This window comes from Primulina eburnea, chromosome 16, assembly GCF_022965805.1.
Source record: "Primulina eburnea isolate SZY01 chromosome 16, ASM2296580v1, whole genome shotgun sequence".
NCBI lineage: Eukaryota > Viridiplantae > Streptophyta > Magnoliopsida > Lamiales > Gesneriaceae > Primulina > Primulina eburnea.
This window is the reverse complement of record NC_133116.1, coordinates 20,765,870-20,787,617: the sequence shown is the minus strand read 5'-3', so window position 1 is coordinate 20,787,617 and position 21,748 is coordinate 20,765,870. Positions and strand designations below refer to the sequence as shown.

Below are 21,748 nucleotides of genomic sequence, written 5' to 3'. Positions count from 1 at the left end.
CCACAAACGGTTACTAGCCACTTGTGTTGCCACTTGTAAGAGTGGTGTCTTACCGCTTCAAACGAAATGCAGCACCAGCGGTTATACACCGCTTGTGTTGCTTCTTACAGAGGCAGTTACAAACCGCTTCAATAATGGGCTTTAGGATAGGTTGTTATTGTTTCACCACCGGCTGTGGTTACGGTGCAATAGATGCTAAGAGCGGAAGAAATGGAGTCGGTACATTAACCGCTTCAAATAAATTCGAAGCGGTGAAAAACCGCTACAGATAGTCCCAAAAACATGTTCTAAAACACGTTTTTTTGTAGTGAATCATGGACTACTTCATTGATACTCACGGGAAATTTAGGGTCCGCTTCCAGCAAGTGTCACTAGTACAGACGCAGGGTTTTGGAATTGTCCTGAGCCTGAAATCACGAAAAAGACCGTTAAAGGGGGCCAGGAGGGTGTCCTGGCGTAGCCCCTCCGACGCTCAAGTCAGTGACTGAGGATATATGGGGGGAGCAGCTAAGGGTGCTGCTGAAAACGATATATTGAATCAATTATCATACGCTCAAACCTGGTATTTATAGGAGAATACCTGGGCTTGTCATGAGCCAGTCACTTGTGGGCCTCAGAGATGGGCCGGGAGTTTGGGCCGGATCTTGAAAGGTTCATCCCGGGGGTATCATTCATGATAAAACTAAGGTTCTTTAATGGAAGAAACATTATCCAAAAATTCTTGATATGTATTAGAGAACTTTGAAAGAGGATACAAACAAGAATTGGCTTGAGGCAAGGTTGAACATGAATAATCATGAGTCCAAATAGATGTCTTAGTGGATCTAGAAGATTTCTACAAAGGTGGAGATGAGACACGCGGGACCACATCAAAACAAGGAACATGACATGGTTGATAATGAAGGGTTTCAATTGCACGAGGCACAAAAGTAGAAAAAAGTTAGAAGTTTGAGAAGATGGTTGAGCAAAAGAGAATATGGTCTCATGGAAGACAATGTCTCGGGAAACAAAAATCTTATAAGTTTTTAGGTTGACAACTTTATAACATTTTTGAACACTTGAATAGCCCAAAAAAGCACAAGCCCATGCTCTGGTAGAAAACTTATGCTTAATAGATAACTAAGTGGTATAGCAGTGGAATCCAAAAACACACAAATGATCATATGCCTGTGAAGCAAAAACTCAAAAGGAGATTTATTATCAAGGATATGAGTTGGTGTTCTATTGATGTTGTAGATGGATGTCAAGACACAATCCTCCAGAATTTGAGAGGAAGGGAAAATTGAAATATTAAGGAATGAGCTATGTTAATGACATGTCGATTCGCAATCTCCACAACTCTATTTTGTTGAGGAGTGTAGTTGAGGAGTGTACGACTAGAACACTCAGATTTAAGAAAGTACAAAGTGTTGTCAGATCGAATAGACATAATCTTGGTGTAAAAATGAGTAGAAATCATGGTAAAGAATTGGGTAAGAAGTCGCAATATGTTGAGTTTGGATTTAATAAGAAATGCCCCGAAAATAGTCATCAACAATTGTTAAAAAATAATATTCCCCATTATATTAAGTCGTTCGAAAAGCCCCCCCCCCCCCCCCCCAATATCCATATGTAACAACTCAAATGGATATGATGATCTTGACATACTAGATTTAGGAAAACACAACCGAGTTTGTTTAGCTTGTGGGCAAACATCAATGTGTTTCAATACAATGTATTTGGAAGTAAAAGTTAACATGTTCGTTCTGGACAGTGAAATATGGTCTAATATTTGATGTTCAAACATCAGTAGTAACAAATGTACAAAAAAAATACATGTTTCTGGAATTGTAAAGTACTACAACGAGACATTATATAAGATAAATTGGTGTAATGCATGGAGAAGATTTATGAGACATATAGGTAGTAAGCTTGTAACGTCCCAAAAATTTGAAGGTTCGCGTTAAACACATGCATGTAAATTATTAAATTTCTTTGATATTTTAGTAAATTCTTTTAAAGCATAAAATGCATGTTTATTTTATTAATTTGTGTTTAATTATTTTCATGCATTTTATGCATAAGTATTGCATGATAAGGGTTTATTTCATGAATTTTCTTAAGTTCATGCATTAGGTTTTCTAGATACATTTCACGCTCGAACGAGGAACGGAGACCGGAGAAGTTTCAAGAAAATTATTTTTTATCACACAATTTATTTTATAAATTAATGCAAGGTGTTTTTAAGTCGATTTTCAAAAATGGGATTTTATTAGGTATTTTTACCCGCATGGTTTTATTTTTTTACGATACGCAAATTTAATCGAATCGGGGACGTTTTGAGGTTTCGGATTGTATTTTTAAAATCTTATCAATGCGAAATATTTTCGGGAGTGTGTTTGGATTAAATGGGCCTACTATTAAGCTCATTGGCCTTAAACATCTTTTAAAAATTTTAATCAACAAGATTAGTGCCCATTAACTTTCTAATGAACTATATTATTTAATTCAAGCACCTCTTTAACTACCCATAACCCATAACCCTCAACAGCCGACGCCCACCCCTTTTCCATTCAAAAGCCTCTCGGTTTCATCAATTCTCAGCTGAATAATTCGGTCACCTCCATTCTCGCCAAGGAATCACTCGGTGCTGCATTGCCACTTCATTATTGTTCCTCCAATCATCAGGCACGCCTCATGCCCTTCTTTTCTCATCACACACTCCATATGTACCTAGGCTGTTATGTGTGAATTATTTATGTTTTTTGTAACGAACCGTACTTTTCATACTTAAAATTTGCGGAAAAATTAAAAATTTTAATCAAATAAAACATCCGTACGGTCGTCACCCAACATACATAAAATATCTTTAAAATAACCCATCACCAAATAAAAGTTTGCTAAAAGAACGCTGTCTCAAATCGTCTCACATTCAAATCAAAACATCAGAGTATTTTAAAAGTTTGCATGAACATAAACTTGCGGTCCTCGGGTTTAGCCTGCCGCTCAGCCCAAGCCTGCCCCTTGGTCGCCACCTCTTGTCTCCTGCTCATCGTACTCACCTGCATCGATCAAGTCTAGTGAGTCTAAAGACTCAACACGTATAAACTGGAATAACGAGTACTACATAATAAAAATCACATGCACTTTAAAATAGGACCTACATAATTTGAAGCTTGAACATACGTACATACAAAACTAGACGTGCCATCAACATAAACTTTCATAAACATACTGCATACGTAAACATACATAACTTCATCATTTTGTGTAGAGGATGTTTCAAAGCAAGTGACCCATACATAATAAACGCCTGATCAGACACACCACAGTACTGGGCTGACAGGGACGTATCCACTGCCGCATACATAAGATCCCCGTTCATAATTTAACGGGCTGGTTGGTCCCCGTTCATAATTTAACGCTTTCCAACCACGATCTAACCCGTTCATAATTTAACGGGCGGATTGGTCCCCGTTCATAATTTAACGCTTTCCAATCCTAACATAATTTGGTCACAAGACATTTAGCATACCTCAAAAACTTGACATATTTTCTTTGCACGTCAACATACTTACTTGGCGTTGAGGGATTCGTTTGGACTTCGATCGGGGCCGTTGCTGCAACATACTAACGTGAATTTTATACTTAACTTGCATTACTTAGACGTAGAAAACTCATGCTTACTCTCAAGCTCAATCATATCTTAGGACCTTCTACAATTTCCCACGACATGCCCTTAATAATCCTTGCACTAACCCATAACATCAAACTTAAAATGAACTTACAAATATTTCCCAAAAATAAGGGTACACGGACCCCGTGCTTGGGTCCGGGAGAGGGTCCGTGTACGTACTGCCTAGAATGTGTCGGAAAACGGAAGGGGCACGGACCCCGTGCTTGGGTCCGGATGGGGGTCCGTGTAGGTACTGCATGTCAAGTGTCTCAAAAAGGAAAGGACACGGACCCCGTGTGAGGGTCCGGGTGGAGGTCCGTGTGGCTACTGTCTTGGAACACCAAATGGAAAACAAAAGCACGAACCCCGTGCTCGGGTCCGTGTGGGGGTCCGTCTGCACACTGTACGAAGAAACCTGCGAGAAAACTTATGCACATGCCTACACACCCAAATTGACACTTGAACACTATGATCCAACACCTTAAGGACACCATAACATTGCATAAAACTTATATAAACACTTCAAGATACGACGTCCACCATACTACCCAATACAACGCTAATTAGCAATTGACATCAATCGAGTTCCTACGACTTTAAACTAATTCAAACGCCTAACGACGTCTAACAAAACCTTGAAAGATACAACAAACCTCAATACTAACATACTCATACGCAGAAACGATCGCCCGTCGGTTTCCAACGAAGCCTGCAACACTGAAACTTCAAAAATACAATGATACCAAACTTTTCTTAAAATTTCAGTTTGAGCAGTCACACGAAAAATATCATAACTCTCTCATTTTTTGTCCAAAAATCTCGTACTTTATATCAAATCGAAGGTATCAAAAAGTTCTACGTTTTTGCCGTTGAAAGTTTTCTCAAAATATGAACAGAAAATTCGAAGTATTTGAAAAGACAGCAAAAACGAGTTTTAGATCTAAAATTTTACCCTCGAAATTGATCCGATCTATAATCCGCTCAAACTACTAACATGATACATAACTTTTAAACATAAAAATCAACGCAACGCATAATATGACTTGATCGACACAGCAAGAACAGAATATACGTGCCTTTATGACGATAACGTTACCGAAAGATGACACCGAAGCGGAGATGGGGAGAGGCTTGATCCGAGACGAACGTGGCACCGTTTCTCTTGAATAAAACTGACCGAAATCTTGCTGGAGATTGAAGGGAAGGGGTGGGCGGCTACTCTAGGGAAATAAGAACCCTAACTTTTGCTCTTTCAAAATAATAAAACTTGAATGCTAGAGTGTGTGTGTGTTTAGGCGTTTTACAGGTGTGTGTAAAAGTGGGTTTGTGTGTGTGCGTGGGTATTAAATAAATTAGGAGACTAACTTTTGTTTAATTAAAATAATAGTCTACTAATCAAAACACTAACTCACACTTAACTTTTAAATAAAACTCTTTAGTTAAAATATCACACACCATACTAGACTTTAAAAGTTCTAAAATCATAAACTCACTAAAATAAATAAATTTAGGATTCACAATACTAACATCTCATAAAATACTAAATTTTAAAAGTTTTAAACTCTTAAAATCACTAACTAAACATTTAGGCTCAAAAATGCTAAACTCACTAAATTATTTAAAATGCCCCCAAACTCAACTTAAAATAAAATACCATCTTTAAAATTGCCAAAAATCGTCCCCGGGTCTCTTCCTCAATCCCGCCTCGAATAATTGCCTGAAACATGAAACTCGAAAGACATTTTAACGTGCATTACATAAACGTAATTAAATTAAAAATAATGCATTTAAATAATTATGCATGACTAAACTCTTTTAAAATAAATTAAATGCTTTAATAATTTAAACAGATGCATGGGTTATACGTGTACTGAAATCGGGTTCTACATTTTTTCTCGGTAATTTCATGACTAGTGCTGATGGCATCGGTTTTTCATGAATTAAGCATGCATCCTTTTAGCATATCACTCTTTACTATCCTTGTGCAAGGGACTGCTGAACTTCGGTGTTAAGGGGCTGCTGGGGTGTGTTGTTAAGAGTTTATATTAGTGTCTCGTTGCGTTTGTGGGAGTAATACCGATTGGAGTCGTTGGAAGTGGCAAGATCGAGAGTTTGAGATGGTGCTCGTTGGGGGATGTGGATCACGTGGGGTGGAACGATCGGTATAGGGGCTGAACCAGGGCTTGGACCAGACCCTAGTGGGTCTGTGTCACTACTCAGGGAGGCACAACCACCGTTGGAAATGAGTTTCCGCCTACATGCAAGAAATCATGCGAGGAAAACTTCTCTATCTGGCTGGTTCAAACAGGAACTGCTCCATGCCCACCGGTTTAACCAAAACTAATCTCTTCTGAAAATCGATCAATACTCTGTTCCTCGTCAGCCAGTCCATTCCCAGAATGATATCAAACTCTGGCATTGATAAGACGATCAAGTCGGCATACACTAGGTGGCTGTGAAATTCCAGGTCGATGTCCCTGACCACACTAGTAGCTGATAATTCTTCCCCTGATGGGACTGTCACTGAGTAACTCACGTCGAGACCAATTGTCTTGATATCCAAGTGACTAGAGAACGTCTCTGATATGAAAGAATGGGTGGCTCCTGAGTCTATCAGGGCCTGAGTGGCTATTCTCTTAATGAAAATATTTCCTGGGGGACGTTAGCACAACACAAACTTATATCCAAAAATTTCTAACATTATCCTCAAGCATTGAAGAAATTAGTATTCCAAGTCACTCAAAAGTATTACTAGCACACTAATAATCCCAAATAAAATTCCACATGTAAGGGAAAATAATACTGAGCTTAGGTAGAAAAGTTTACTTGTCAGTAAAGTCGTGTATGGGTTCTCTTCCTGTGCATGCATGGCGAACACTCTGCCCTGTGTGGGCTGCTTCCACTGTGGGCACTCTTTTAGCATGTGGTCAGTAGCTCCACATTTAAAACACTTGCCTGACCCGTATAGGCACTGCCCCGGATGCTGGCGGTTGCACTTAGGGCATATCGGGAAAACAACTGGCCTCTGTGGCGCCCCTTGCTGCTGAATTGGACCCTTGCCCTTTGACGGTCCCTGATATGGCTTCTTCCCTGGCGGCCCCTGAAACGGCCTCTTAAACTGAGGTCGTTGTTGTTGTTGCTGCTGCGATGGAGCCCGATAGGGCCTCTTGCCCTGCCTGTCTACCTCAATATCTCTCTGATCATGTTCTGCTGCCAAAGCTCTTGACACGGCAACCGTGTAGATAGTAGGACCAGCAACTCGGATATCACGGCGCAAGATCGGCCGCAATCCATCCATGAAATGCCTCAGCTTACTCTGATCATCATTAGCTATCAGGGATACAAAGTGACACCCCCTCTCAAACTTCCTGACGAAGTCTGCCACGCTGCTGTCTCCCTGCCGCAGCGACATGAACTCCCTAGTCAATCTGGAGCGTACTTCCTCAGTGAAGTACTTGGAGTAGAACACCTCCTTGAAACCATTCCAAGGCAGCACTTGCAAGTTGACTGCTACGGACGCACTCTCCCACCATAGTATGGCGTTCCCTGTCAGAAAGAATGTGGCACACCTGACCCTATCTGCATCGGTCAGTTCCATAAACTCAAAGATTACCTCGATGGAATTAATCCATCCATCAGCTATCATCGGGTCATTGGTACCCGAAAACTCCTTTGGGTTCATCCTCCTGAACCTCTCATACACTGCCTCTGGCCTGGGCCTCGCCCCAGCATCCACTGCAGCCTGGTTCCTCGCAAAATGTGCAAAGAACTGAGTCATTCCTGCAAGCATCTGTGCCTGCATATCTGGAGGTGGAGGTGGAGGAGCATCCCTTCTCTTCTCTCGAGGCTCTCTGTCCTTATCCCTTGCTTCACGGTCGATCACACGTCTAGGAGGCATGTTGTTCCAACAATTTACCCAACATGTAAACCCCATATGCATGAACATACTATCAATATCATACGATGCACGTAATTTGAACTTAAAACATGGACATGATGAAATCATGACTCAAGGCTTAATACATAACATAATTCAAAACCTTAAAACTTACAGACTTGAGGTGTGACTTTGTGACCTTCTTGCGACTGGCCGTAGGCATAACCCTTTACAAGAACACCGATCTGATACCAACTGTAACGTACAGTACTTTTACTACTAGAATTTGCGGAAGAATTAAAAATTTTCTTAAATAAAAACATGAGCATTCAAAATTGGATAAAATAAATTGTACGTCTCAACAAGGATCTAAAAATAGAGTTTGACAAAAGTATTTGAACATTTTCATAAAGACTTAAAAACATAGCGGTCCTCGGGTTTAGCCTCCCGCTCAGTCCAAGCCTGCTCCTTGGTCCCCACCTCCTGTCTCCTCATAAACATCCTCACCTACATCGATCAAGTCTAGTGAGTCTAAAAACTCAACACATATAAACTGGAAGTAACAAGTACTACATAATAAGATCACATGCAACTTTAAAATAGGATACATACTTTAAACTTGAACTTGCAAGATAAAACTTGAACATACGTATATACATACTTAGACGTGCCAGAAACTTTTCTTAAACATACTTGCATACTTGAACATGCTTAAACATACATAGCTTCATCATTTTGCGTAGAGGCATGTTTCAAAGCAAGTGACCCATAACATAATCGCCTGATCAGACTAAACCACAGTACTGGGATGACAGAGACGTATCCACTGCCCCATACATGAGATCCCCGTTCATAATTTAACGGGTTGATTGGTCCACGTTCATAATTTAACGCTTTCCAATCTCGATCTAAACTCGTTCATAATTTAACGGGCGGATTGGTCCCCGTTCATAATTTAACGCTTTCCAATCCTAAACATAATTTGGTCACAAGACATTTAGCATACCTCAAAAACTTAAAATATTTTCTTGCACGTCAACATACTTACTTGGCGTTGAGGGATTCGTTGGACTTCGATTGGGGTCTTTGCTGCACCTACTAACTGAATTTAAAATACTTAACTTGCATTGCTTAGACGTAGGTACACATGCTCACCACCCAACTCCATAAATAACTCAAGACGTTCTAAAACACTCGGGAATCGACCTCATTTAAATCAATGTACTAAACCATCACATGAAATCCCAAAACAAACAATTAAGTTTTCCCAAAACATGAAGTACACGGACCCTGGGTCTGGGTCCGTGTATGGGTCCGTGTGTGCGCGCAAAGAAAGTACCAACAAAAGGAAGGGACACGGACCCCATGCCCTGGTCCTGCCCCGTGTCCGTGTAGGTGCGCAAAGTGGGATACTCGGTAATTAAAAGGACACAGACCCCGTGCCCAGGTCCAGCTCCGGGTCCGTGTATGTGCGCAAAAATGGCACCAATAAGAAATAAAGGCACGGACCCCGTGCCAGGGTCCGTGTCCCGGTCCGTGTACCTGCGCAAGTTTGAAATCCACGAAAATGTAGTACACATATTGCTTAGCACTCTAAACTCGATTGCACAGACTATGAACCGACACCCCGAGACCCATCTTAGCATGCCATAGCATCGAACCAAAATTCGCACAAGCACCCAAAGCAACAACATCCACCCTACGACCGTACAATTCAAAAACGTGGCAATTGACACCAACTCGTTTCCTACGACTTCTAATGCATTCGAGTGCCTATCGACACTAAACGACATATGAATAACATCACAACATCATACTAAGCATACCTAGATGAAGCAACAATCACCCGTCGATCCCCAACGAAGCCTGCAAAAATAAATTCTCAAGAACACATCAATACATAATTTTCTGAAAAATGCAGTTTGAGCAGTCTCACGAAAAACGTCATAACTCACTCAATTTTTATCCAAATATTTCGAATTTACTGTCAAATCGAAGTTATCAAAAATTTCTAAAATTTTAACAGTGTTTTCTCAGAATCACGACCGAAAAATCGCAGTATTTAAAAAGAGAGTAAAAACGAGTTTTCAGATCTAAAATTATTTCAAAACCGTTCCAAACCATTTTCCGCTCAAAAGACGAACGTCACACATAAATTTTTACGCATAAACATAACACAACGCATAATATGACAAGATCGATGCAGAAATAACAGGTTATACGTACTTTTTGATATTTAAAAATACCGTAACGGCGACACCGACGCGGGAAAGAAGTGAGGTTGATCCGGGACGACTTGCGGCTCGACTTTCTTGCAATAAACTAGCCGAAAAGTGCTGAAATTCTATGAAGGGAGGGGCGGCTGCTGAGTTTCACAAAAACCCTAGGTTTCTCTCTTTTAAAAAATCTGAAAATAACATGTGTAGGGTGTGTTGTGTGTTTTATTGTGTGTAAAAATGTGTAAGTGTGTGTGAGTGTGTGTAACGTGTGTGTGGATTTTTAATTAGGAGATATTAGTGCTAAATTAACTAATAAAAATACTAATTAAAGGTTAACACACATTAATTAAATCAAACTCCTCAATTAAAATAATTACACACTAATTTTAAAAGTTATAAACTCTTAAATCATTAAATACATAAATAAGGTTTTAAAATGCTAAACTAATTAAATTATTTAAAATGCTCCTTCCTAGCTTTTAAAATAAAACACCGCATTATAAATTGTCAAGAATCGTCCTCGGTCGTATTCTCGATCCCGCCTCGAGTAATCGTCTGAAACATAAAAATCGAAAAATATTTTAACGTGCATCACATAAACATAATTAATTTAAAATAATGCATTTAAATAAATCATGCACTACGAAAACTCGTTTTAAAATTAAATAAATGCTTTAATAATTAAATAATGTATGTGTTATACGTGTACTGAACTTGGGCACTACATTTCGGCTTGTATTTTTAAAATCTTACCAACGCGAAATATTTTCGGGAGTGATTTTGGATTAAATGGGACTACTATTAAGTTCATTGGGCTTAAACATCTTTTAAAAATTTTAATTAACAAGATTAGTGCCCATTAACTTTCTAATGAACTATATTATTTAATTCAAGCACCTCTTTAACTACCCATAACCCATAACCCCCAACAGCCGACGCCCACCCCTTTTCCATTCAAAAGCCTCTCGGTTTCATCAATTCTCAGCTGAATAATTCGGTGACCTCCATTCTCGCCAAGGAATCACTCGGTGCTGCATTGCCACTTCATTATTGTTCCTCCAATCATCAGGCACGCCTCATGCCCTTCTTTTCTCATCACACACTCCATATGTACGTAGGTTGTTATGTGTGAATTATTTATGTTTTTGCTCGGTAATTTCATGACCAGTGCTGATGGCATCGGTTTTTCATGAATTAAGCATGCATCCTTTTAGCATATCACTCTTTACTATCCTTGTGCAAGGGACTGCCGAACTTCGGTGTTAAGGGGCTGCTGGGGTGTGTTGTTAAGAGTTTATATTAGTGTCTCGTTGCGTTTGTGGGAGTAATACCGATTGGAGTCGCTGGAAGTGGCAAGATCGAGAGTTTAAGATGGTGCTCGTTGGGGGATGTGGATCACGTGGGGTGGAACGATCGGTATAGGGGCTGAACCAGGGCTTGGACCAGGGGACGGATCTACCATAGGGCTCATGAGGGCCATGGCCCCCCCAACTTTTTTAAATTTTTTTAGTTATATATATATATATATATATATATATATATATATATATATATATATATATGACTCACCATAATAAATTAAAGAGCATATTTTTCCGTGGCAAGACAAAAGTTTCTGTAAGTGTAAATACGGGTTCGAATCTTAGAATTTTTTTTAATTTTTTAATTAATAATTGATTTACTTTTAATTTTTTAATAGTTTTTTTTACTTGTAAATTTATCATTTATGAAAAGCCTTTTCTACTATCAGGTGATGAGTCTGCTGACTCTTCCAGTTTTTATCGTTACTACAGAACGGTCATTCTCAACTATGAATATCGTCAAAACTAGGATTCAGAAAAAAAAATGAATGATGATTTTCTCTCGGATGTATTGATGGTATTTATTTAAAGATAAATTGTTTAAAATATTTGTATAGATGTTATTATTTAAGAGTTTGAAAATTTTAAGGAATGTCGAATTCGTTTTAGTTAGAAATTTTCTTTTTAAGATGTATTCTTTATGTTTAGTTGAATATAACTGATATAATTTTTGTCTTTCCTCCTTTAACATTTTGTCGGTATTTTTTAAGCGGCCCCCACAGAGTAGAAATTCTAGATCCGCCCCTGGCTTGGACCAGACCCTAGTGGGTCTGTGTCACTACTCAGGGAGGCCCAACCACCGCTGGAACCACCTGAAGCGCCGGCCGCATGCCATCGAGAGGAAAGCTCGGGTTGGGTATTGGCGAATGCTAGTTAGCGGGTCTGTCGTGTAGGCTTGCCTGAGAGGTTACCCGTGGGTTCAACAGGTCAGGGGGAGCCTAAGATGGTCTAGGTGTGCTCGGGTAGGAATTGGATCAGTTGGGCGTGGCTGTTTTGATAAACGATAAACGATAAATGATGAATGATGATTAACGATGAGGTGTTTTGACACGTCATGATTTTACACTACACGTTTATGTTACGTTTTTAAAGTTCATGAAAGGTATGTTGATGTGCTATGTATATGTATTTGCTATTAATTATGCAGGTGTGTTGAGTCTTTAAACTCACTAGACGTGTGTGATGTAGGTGAGCTTGATACTGAGGAGACTGGAGTTGATGAACTCTGAGTAGACAGCTCTGGTGCGGTGACATGACTCGAGGACCACATGTTTTCCAAATTATGATTTACGAGTTTTGAGAGCATACGAACATTGTTCTACGTTGATGATTTTAAGATTTTTATACGTTTATATTTAAGTATAATTTTGGACGAGTTTGGTTATTTTAAACTGCGCTATTTTTATTGGCAAATATTTAAGATCATTTTTAAATTTTATATTTTTCTGTAGAGCGCATGCATGCGAAACGTTTAAATGATATTTCGAAAATGCGAGCTTTTAAAAAAAATATATTTCCGCACTTTTAAAACGGTAGATGTTTCAAATGTGATAAAGGTCATGTTGTTCTCTACCAATCCTGTAACATCTACTACTTAAAATGCTACTAGTAATTTTTTTTTTTACAAGATAATACTTGAAAATTTATATCTATATGCATGCATCCAATATTGCTAAAAAATCACATTTTAAAATAAGAGAAATTTCATACTGAAAATTATTGCATTTAAAAGCATTTACAAAACTTAAACGATTTATTTTAAAACATACCTTTGTAGTTAAACTTATTTCCAAATTTCGATATGAAGCCCACCAAACTCCTTAAAACACTTAAACAAACTCATCAAGTCCAATAACACTCTCGAAAAATATTTCGTTTTGGTACGTTTTTAAAAATATCGTCCGAGCCCTCAAAAAGTTCCCTAATTCGCTAAAATTTGCATACCGGTTAAAAATATGACCCGACGAGTAAAAATACACACCAAGGCTCATTTTTCGAAAATACCTCTAAAAACACCTCATATTAAATAATTAAAAATAATTATCTAATAAATTTTTTTTTTTATTATCTCCAATCTCCGTTACTCAATCGAGCGCGACATGCAACTTAAAATCCTAATGCATGCAACTTTAAAATAAACAAGAAATAAATCTTAATCATGCAATAACCATGCATTAAATGCATAAAAATCCACATATTTTAAATAAAACCCTAAATTGTATACATTCAGGTTACGTAACTCGAATTTCCTAGAGTTTACAAATCCACGTTATCTTCTCATTCCTGAGATTCTGAAAAATGCAAAGGTGGGGATAGAACATGACAAAACAATTACGAGACTTTGTGAATTGAGAGAGATAAAAGATTGAAGTGAAAGTTATAGGGACATAAGAGGGCGATGGTGTCTAAGATGGCCACATAACCCACTTGACTAATTTGAATCCTGCTACCATTTGGCAGTCGAACAACACTAGAGAGGAATCATGTAAGGACTTAGAACCATGAAATAAAGATGAATTACCCGTCATATGTTCACTTGCTCCGGTGTCGATTATCCAATCTACAGTATGACAAAGAGTAACAATATCTGCTATATTAAAAAAAAAAAGTGTCATTCGAAGAATTCAAGGTGTTTCCTCCCAATAATTTCAGTATCTGAAGATACTAGGCATGAGTAATGACAGAAGATGCATCTCAGTTCCTGTTGATGGAGTCTCAACATCAACACCTTCAACTACATTTGCATCCGCTGAACCGCGATTGAATTTAATTAACACCACCTTTATTATGCTTCTTGTAGTTATCCTTATTCTGGATTTGTGATTGTTGTTTGTACATTTTATTCCAATGAGCATAGCCTATAAAATTTATAACAATTTGCCCTAGTGTGCTAACTCCAATGACAATATGAAAATACATCGTTGGTGTTTACAGAGTTTGAGAGACCTATAACTCCATTGAAGTCATTGAAAGAATTATTGTATTGTTTAAATTAGTTGATATTTGATTCTTAATAGGGATATTGAAATCAATATTAGATGATTAACTTCTATTTATCACTTGGGAAAGGGAATAGGAAGAATTAAGAATTCTTTGTTAGTAAACGAGTTGAATTTATGAACATGGATAGTGATTAAATATAATGGAGACCAAATGAAATCGCAGCTCTAGATTCTCGCCGATTTTGCATTTGTTTGTGTGCTTGAATTTATTTTAGTTGCTAGTTAATAATCAAGATTCATCTAGTACTAAACTTGGCACCGCATATTTATGGTAGCAAATCGTGCAATATTACTTTCGTTCTCGCTTTGTAGTTTATCCTTCATGGAGAATTACAGTAATTATAAATCTACAGAGATCATCTAAAATGCATGTGAGATAAGATATTCACTAATAATATAACGAATATCAAAAAAATATCAAAATAGACTCAAAGTTGAAAAAGATTACAAACAAACTCGGATACTTTAAAAAAGTTGATATTTTGCTATTAAAGGATCTATGCGAATTTAAAATTGATTTATATTTACACAAAAATGCATATTAGATTGTCTCACATGTCAATTTTGTAAGTCGTATTTCGGATTCTACTTAACTCATGAGAAATTATTATATTTTATGCCAAAATCATTATTATTCATGATAGTTATGGATCAAGTCAACTCATCTCACGATATAAAACTATATGACCATGTTACAAAAAACTTACTCGTTTATTTATCCAATCGAAGAATATAGAGATAAACCATCACAAATATAATTCGGTTGATGATATATAGAACAAATGGAAAAATATTTAATTAGAAAATTAATTTATTTAATGATGATAGATTCTTCAATATGCTCGTGGCAAAACATCATGCCAACGACATAACATATATACCACGTTAGCTTTACATAAAAAAAAATTCAAGAAAAATCGAATTTCTCACCATTTTTCAAGTACTTACACACTCCACCAACTTAGACACCTTTAAGATCCCTCTAATTAATTTTTTTGCTTTATTTAGAATGAAGATGTGGATTTTGACCAATCACCGCTGGTGATACCCCGATATGTCCCAGGACATTGATAGGACCCGGGATCTCTCGGGTCATATGGCAGGCCCATGAGCGGCGCCCGGGTCAGGGCAGAATATTGCCAAAGTTGAATGCGGAAGCAAACACTCGTATCCTGGGTCATGGGTCGCTCAGGGCGTAACGCCCGAGTTCTGACAAGACTACCCGGGAAGTTTTCTCATCTGTCACCTCGATGCGGGGGGAGCATTTAATGGCGTTGACTTAATAGATTGCATATCCAGCCGACCTATCCCTAGTTAATATTAATGGTTGACAGGACAGACGAGATAGAACTAGCATGAAATTTGACATGTCAGAATAATAGGGTACAATCAGCCACCCTATTATATTTAATGCCCACACACAAAAACCGAGGTCATCATTGCTTCTTCTACTATAAATATCAGGTTTTTATCCGCATGTAACACACACTCATTTGACATTTAATTCTCCCATTTATTACACCAATCATCACAGCCCCCATTGGGCTACATTGGTTTTCTTGCTTGAGTACTAGGCTGACTTAAGCATCGGAGTGGTCACGCCGGACACCCCTCCGGCGCCCATTCACGAGTTCCTTTCCTTGTTTACAGGTTACAGCTGAGGCCATGTTGCAGAGATATATCTTCACCATTGATATAGTCCTTGCTCAGTTTCCCTCATTATAAATTTTTGATAGTTTACCCGGTAGAGTTCCCGACCTGACTCGACCATTTCGCCCGGGTAACATCATTGGAGCCGTCTGTGGGAAACACTGAGTTCTAAAGGCGTTGATATGGCTCCCACTAGGAGAGCTAACCAAGACACCTCTCGAGTCCAAGAGGAAAACAATACCCGTCTTTCTGGTGCGGGTGGCCCTCCTCCCAATGGCCCTCAGCCCACCATTCATCTAACTCCTGAAGAGTTGCAGAAGATTATAGCCGATGCGGTTAAGATGGCTGCAACCAAGAAGGCCACCTCTCGTCATGACAGTCATCCCGAGCAGCAGCGGGAGCGGCCATTAGAAGAAGAAAGAGGGGAAGAAGAAAGGGAATCAAGCGCGGGTTATAAGTCTCCCACTGTTGCGGAAGAATTGGAGGAGTTAAGAAAAAAGGTGAAAGTGTTAGAGGGGCAGGTTGGTTCTAAAGGCAATGTTCCTGTCGTTAAGGGTTGCCCGTTTTCTGATATCATTGTTCGGGAACCACTCCCCGGGCATTTCAAATCAGCAAAAATCAAAGATTACGATGGGAGTTCTGACCCTGAGGAGCACCTCGCTCGTTTCGAAAATATGGCCATGCTACATTGTTATGAGGACCAAATTAAATGTAAGGTGTTCCTCACCACCTTGATAGATTCTGCGCAGAGATGTTTTGAAGGGTTGGCACCACAAAGCATCCGCTGTTTCGAGAATTTTCAAAAGGTATTCTTGCATCAATTTAGCAGCAGCAAGAAGTACAAAAAAACCGCTTTCAGTTTATTTGAAGTAAAGCAGAGGCAAGATGGAACCCTGAGAGCTTACCTCAAAAGGTTCAACCGGGTGGCCCTGGATGTACCAACCTGTGCACCCTAGACAAAGAACACAGCATTTATGCAAGGGCTATGGGAGGGGGATTTTTTCCGGTCCTTAACCAAAAAATTGCCCGGAAATTTCGAGGATCTCTTATCCCGAGTGGAGAAATACATTAATATGGAAGAAGCGCAAAACCAGAAGAGAGAGGCTTTGAAAAGAGCAAAGGGAGATCGGGCTGTCAAAACCGAAGATAGAACCCCTAAGAGGAACGGCTCGGGACACTTCCCCCATGTGCCTTTGAAAGTTGCTCGAGACAGAGAGATTCAGGAATGCAGATCAGATGAAGCCCCTCCTCCCAATTCTGCGGCAAGAACCCCCAGGCCAGAGCAGAAGGGGTATTGTACCCTCCATAAAGATTGTGCCCACAATACCAATGAATGCCGGGTTCTGGGGAGAAATTCCAATAAGCATCCTGTGTCGGCGCCTCACCTTCCGCGAGATAGGTCTAGACAGCCACCCTGGTTGTCTAGACGTCCGATATCGAATATGCCCCCAAAGACGGTGAGCACCCCAAGTGGGAGGTGGGGAGGAGACGTGAGTACCCGGGAGGAGAGAATCAAACCAGCAGAAAGGAAGGATCCCTCCCCAAGTCGAGGGTTAATCAAGATGATTTCAGGAGGGTCTACTGATGGTGACTCTAACCGGGCTAGGAAGGCGAGGAGTAGGAAGGAATGTTTAGAGGTTGATGGAAAAAGGAGAGACGAGCCGGTTATAAGCTTTGGGCCAGAAGATCTCCGAGGGGTGAGTCTGCCTCACAATGACGCTCTGGTCATTCAAGCCCGAGTGGCCAATTACGACGTATTGAGGGTTTTTGTAGACAATGGGAGCTCCGTTAATGTTATCTTCAAAGAGGCCCTGGTTCAAATGGATTTACATGAATACCAGCTAGAAGCCGTTGAAACTGCCCTATTCGGGTTTGCCGGCCACGCCGTATATCCAGAGGGAGAAATCGCTCTACCTTTGACACTGGCCATGGGAGACTTGAGGAAGACTGTGATGACTACGTTCACGGTGGTGGACGCCCCGTCTTCATACAATGTCATACTGGGAAGGCCGGCCATGAACGAAATGAAGGCTGTGGCTTCAAGTTATCATCAGAAAATCAAATTCCCAATGCAAGGACAGGTTGGAGAAGTTAAAGGCGATCAGCCCTCTTCTCGAAGATGTTATGGGGAAACAGTCCGGGTTGACCAAAAGAAGGCCAGGAGGGAAGGGAAGAAGAAAGAGCACCAGGAAGGGACCCATGAAAGAGAAGTGCACTTTGTGGCGGAAGAAGAACAAGAAGTGGTGGAAATCGAGCTCGGAAAGAACGTCCGGGTGGCCCGAGACATCTGCGCAACCACCCGGGTAAACCTCTTGCAATGTTTGAGAACTAACGTTGATGTCTTTGCTTGGTCTCAGCAGGAATTGTCCGGGATCTCGCCCCGAGTGGCCGAGCATAAATTAAACATCCTCCCGGGATCCCGGCCAGTCAAGCAGAAAAAGCGACATTTTGGCCCTGAAAAAGATAAAGTAATTGAAAAGCAGGTGGAAGAGTTGCTAAAGGCCGGGCACATTAGGGAAGTCCATTTCCCTTCGTGGTTGTCCAACGTGGTCCTTGGCCCAAAATCTACTGGGAAATGGAGGATGTGCGTTGATTTCAGAGACTTGAATAAAGCTTGCCCGAAAGATTCCTATCCACTCCCCCGGATCGATCAGCTGGTCGATTCCACTTCTGGATGTGAACTGTTAAGCTTTCTGGATGCATATCGAGGATATCATCAGATCCCTTTAGCTTTGGAAGATCATGATAAAGCTAGTTTCATTACCTCCGGGGGTACCTTTTGCTATGTTGTAATGCCTTTCGGATTAAAGAATGTAGGGGCTACGTACCAACGATTGATGAATCTTGTATTTCAGAAACAGATAGGTCGCAATATCGAGGTGTATGTGGATGACATTCTAATCAAAACCGGGGAAGTAGCTCATTTTATTGATGACGTAGCTGAAACTTTCGCCACTCTGAAACAGTACAGAATAAAACTTAACCCGGCCAAATGTGTGTTTGGGGTTAAAAGCAGAAAGTTCTTGGTATTCATGGTCACGGACCGAGGAATTGAGGTTAACCCAGAAAAAATCCGAGCCATCGTGGACATGCCCTCTCCTCAGTCTGTCCGGGACGTGCAAAAATTGACAGGAAGAATTGCGGCCCTGTCACGCTTCATTTCCCGATCTGCACACCGTAGTTACCCTTTCTTTCAAGTTCTGAGGAAAGCACAGAAATTCGGTTGGGATGACAATTGCGAGCAGGCCTTTCAAGATTTTAAAAAATACCCAGCTGAACTGCCCGTCTTGGCAAAGCCGGAACCCGGAGAAAAATTGTGGGTCTATCTCTCGGCCACTGAAATTGCTGTTAGCTGTGTACTCGTCAAAGAGGAGGGGACCGATCAGAAGCCTATCTATTATGTCAGTCACGCCCTCCGAGGAGCAGAGTTGAGATACAGTGAATTAGAGAAGATCGCATTGGCTTTAGTAATGACTGCTCGAAAGTTAAGGCCGTATTTTCTCTCGGATCCCATTGTGGTCCTCACTAATTCTCCTCTCGGGAGAATCATGACTCACGCAGAGGTCTCGGGGAGAATGATCAAATGGACTGTGGAGCTCGGGGAGTATGATATTGAATACAAACCCCGGGCTGCAATAAAAGCACAGGCATTATCAGATTTCTTAACAGAGATGATTCAGCCCGGAGAAGAAGAAGTATGGAGGGTATTTGTTGATGGCGCCTCAAACATATCAGGGTGTGGAGTGGGGATTGTCTTGATCTCTCCACTAGAAGAGAAAGTTAAATTGGCTCTAAAGATTGACTCTAGGGCCACGAATAACGAAGCGGAATACGAAGCTGTTTTGGCAGGGTTGCGTGCTGCCCGAGAAGTTGGGGCCTCCCGAATCATCATCTATTCCGACTCCCAGCTAGTTACCCAACAAATTAAAGGAGCTTACGAGGTCAAGAATGAAAAGATGCTCAAGTACTTAAAGCTTATTACTTCTCAAGCTTCATCCTTTACAGACTGGAGTATCGAACAAATTCCCCGGGAAGAAAACACCGAGGCCGACATGTTAGCCAAACTGACTGCTTCCTTGACAGAAGTAAGCACCCGGGAGGTTCTCTGTTTTACTCGGCTAGTATCATCCCTTGAACAAGAAACACCCCCGCCTCCAGCAAACTCATGGATGGCCCCTCTCATGGAATACATAGAGCATAAAAAAATCCCAGAGGATCCAGTCCAGGCTGCAAAAATTATGAAACAAGCGCCCAGGTTCGTTCTTCTAAATAATATCTTGTACAGACGATCTCATCAGGGCCCCTTGCTTAAATGCTTAGTGGAAGACGAGGTGGATTATGTACTTCGAGAGATACATGAAGGATGTTGCGGTAAACACCTCGGTGCGACAGCGCTATCTCGCAAAGCCGTATTGACCGGATTCTAGTGGCCTCGGATGACCCATGATGCCGCCCGTTTTGTTCAAAAATGTCAGGGTTGTCAGCATCACTCTAATTTCCACCATTGCCCAGCTGCAAGCCTGCAACCAGTCTTCGCATCATGCCCTTTTGACCAGTGGGGTTTGGATATTGTGGGGCCTTTCCCTATAGCCCGAGCACAGAAGAAATTCCTCCTCGTGGCAGTAGATTATTTCTCCAAGTGGGTTGAGGCTGAGCCCTTAGCCAGAATCACCGAAGACGAGGTTATGAAGTTCTTGTGGAAAAGTATTGTCTGCAGATATGGAATCCCGAGGAAATTATTCTCAGATAATGGAAGGCAGTTCCAAGGAAAGAAGATCACCTCCTGGTGCCGAGAAATGAAGATAACCCAGTCCTTCACTTCGGTAGCATATCCTCAGGCTAATGGTCAAACCGAGGTAACGAACAGAATCATTGTGCAGGCATTAAAAGCCCGACTCCATGGGAAAGGCAAGGATTGGGTGGAAGAATTACCCAGTGTATTATGGGCATATCGGACCACACCACGATCATCCACTCAGGAAACACCTTACAGCCTTGTCTATGGCTCAGAAGCAGTCCTCCCTGTGGAAATTGGGTTGCCTTCCGCCCGAATAAAATCTTACTCGGACAACAATGACCAAACTCGAGCCATTGAACTTGATCTGATTGAAGAGAAGAGAGATCGGGCAGCTCTTCGGATATAAGCTTATCACAGCCGAATAATAAGATCTTACAACAAACATGTTCGGGCAAGAGAATTTCAAATAGGGGACCTCGTCATGAAGAAAGTCAAACCAGTGGGTGATGTAGGGAAGCTAGAAGCAAAATGGGAGGGACCTTTCAAAGTTATTAAGAGAGTCAGCTCGGGCACAGCTTATTATCTTGAAGATCCTCAAGGACATACCCTCAAAAGACCATGGAATGCCTTTCACTTAAAGAAGTATTATGTCTAGAAACATTTGTATCTATTATCGCATCAAATGAAGAGGTTATTCAAAGGAGTATTTTTAAAGACCAGGGACCCGTACCCTAGCCCGGTGGACCCGTACCCCGGTTGTATTTTAAAGACCAGGGACCCGTACCCTGGCCGGGTGGACCCGTATCCCCGGTTGTATTTTAAAGACCAGGGACCCGTACCCTGGCCCGGTGGACCCGTACCCCGGTTGTATTTTAAAGACCAGGGACCCGTACCTTGGCCCGGTGGACCCGTACCCCGGTTATATTTTAAAGACCAGGGATCCGTACCCTGGCCCGGTGGACCCGTACCCCGGTTGTATTTTAAAGACCAGGGACCCGTACCTTGGCCCGGTGGATCCGTGCCCCGAACATAACAAAACCTCAAAGGAATCATATGTAAGGACCGTGTATCGTATTATCGCAAATCTTGTATGATTATCGATAATTAATGAAATTGTCAAGGATTATGTATATTGATGTATATCGTGACAATGAATTGAGAAATGAGATTGAAAAACGAATATTGTATATGAATTGAGGTGGTATGAATTGATTTGAGAGGCCGGACGCCAATTTAATACAAAACC

General features: G+C 40.7%; 1 protein-coding gene across 1 annotated transcript; it reads left to right on the top strand.

The window, feature by feature from the left end:
* Positions 1–16,837: 16,837 nt before the first annotated feature.
* On the top strand, positions 16,838–20,191 carry LOC140816107 (uncharacterized). Its single transcript, XM_073175173.1, has one exon. It carries the CDS (start codon positions 16,838–16,840, stop codon positions 20,189–20,191), a length of 3,354 nt encoding a protein of 1,117 aa, XP_073031274.1.
* The last annotated feature ends 1,557 nt before the right edge of the window (positions 20,192–21,748 follow it).

Excerpts from the sequence above, each read along its gene's own strand:
- LOC140816107 (XM_073175173.1), top strand. The coding sequence starts at position 16,838 with ATGGAAGAAGCGCAAAACCAGAAGAGAGAGGCTTTGAAAAGAGCAAAG.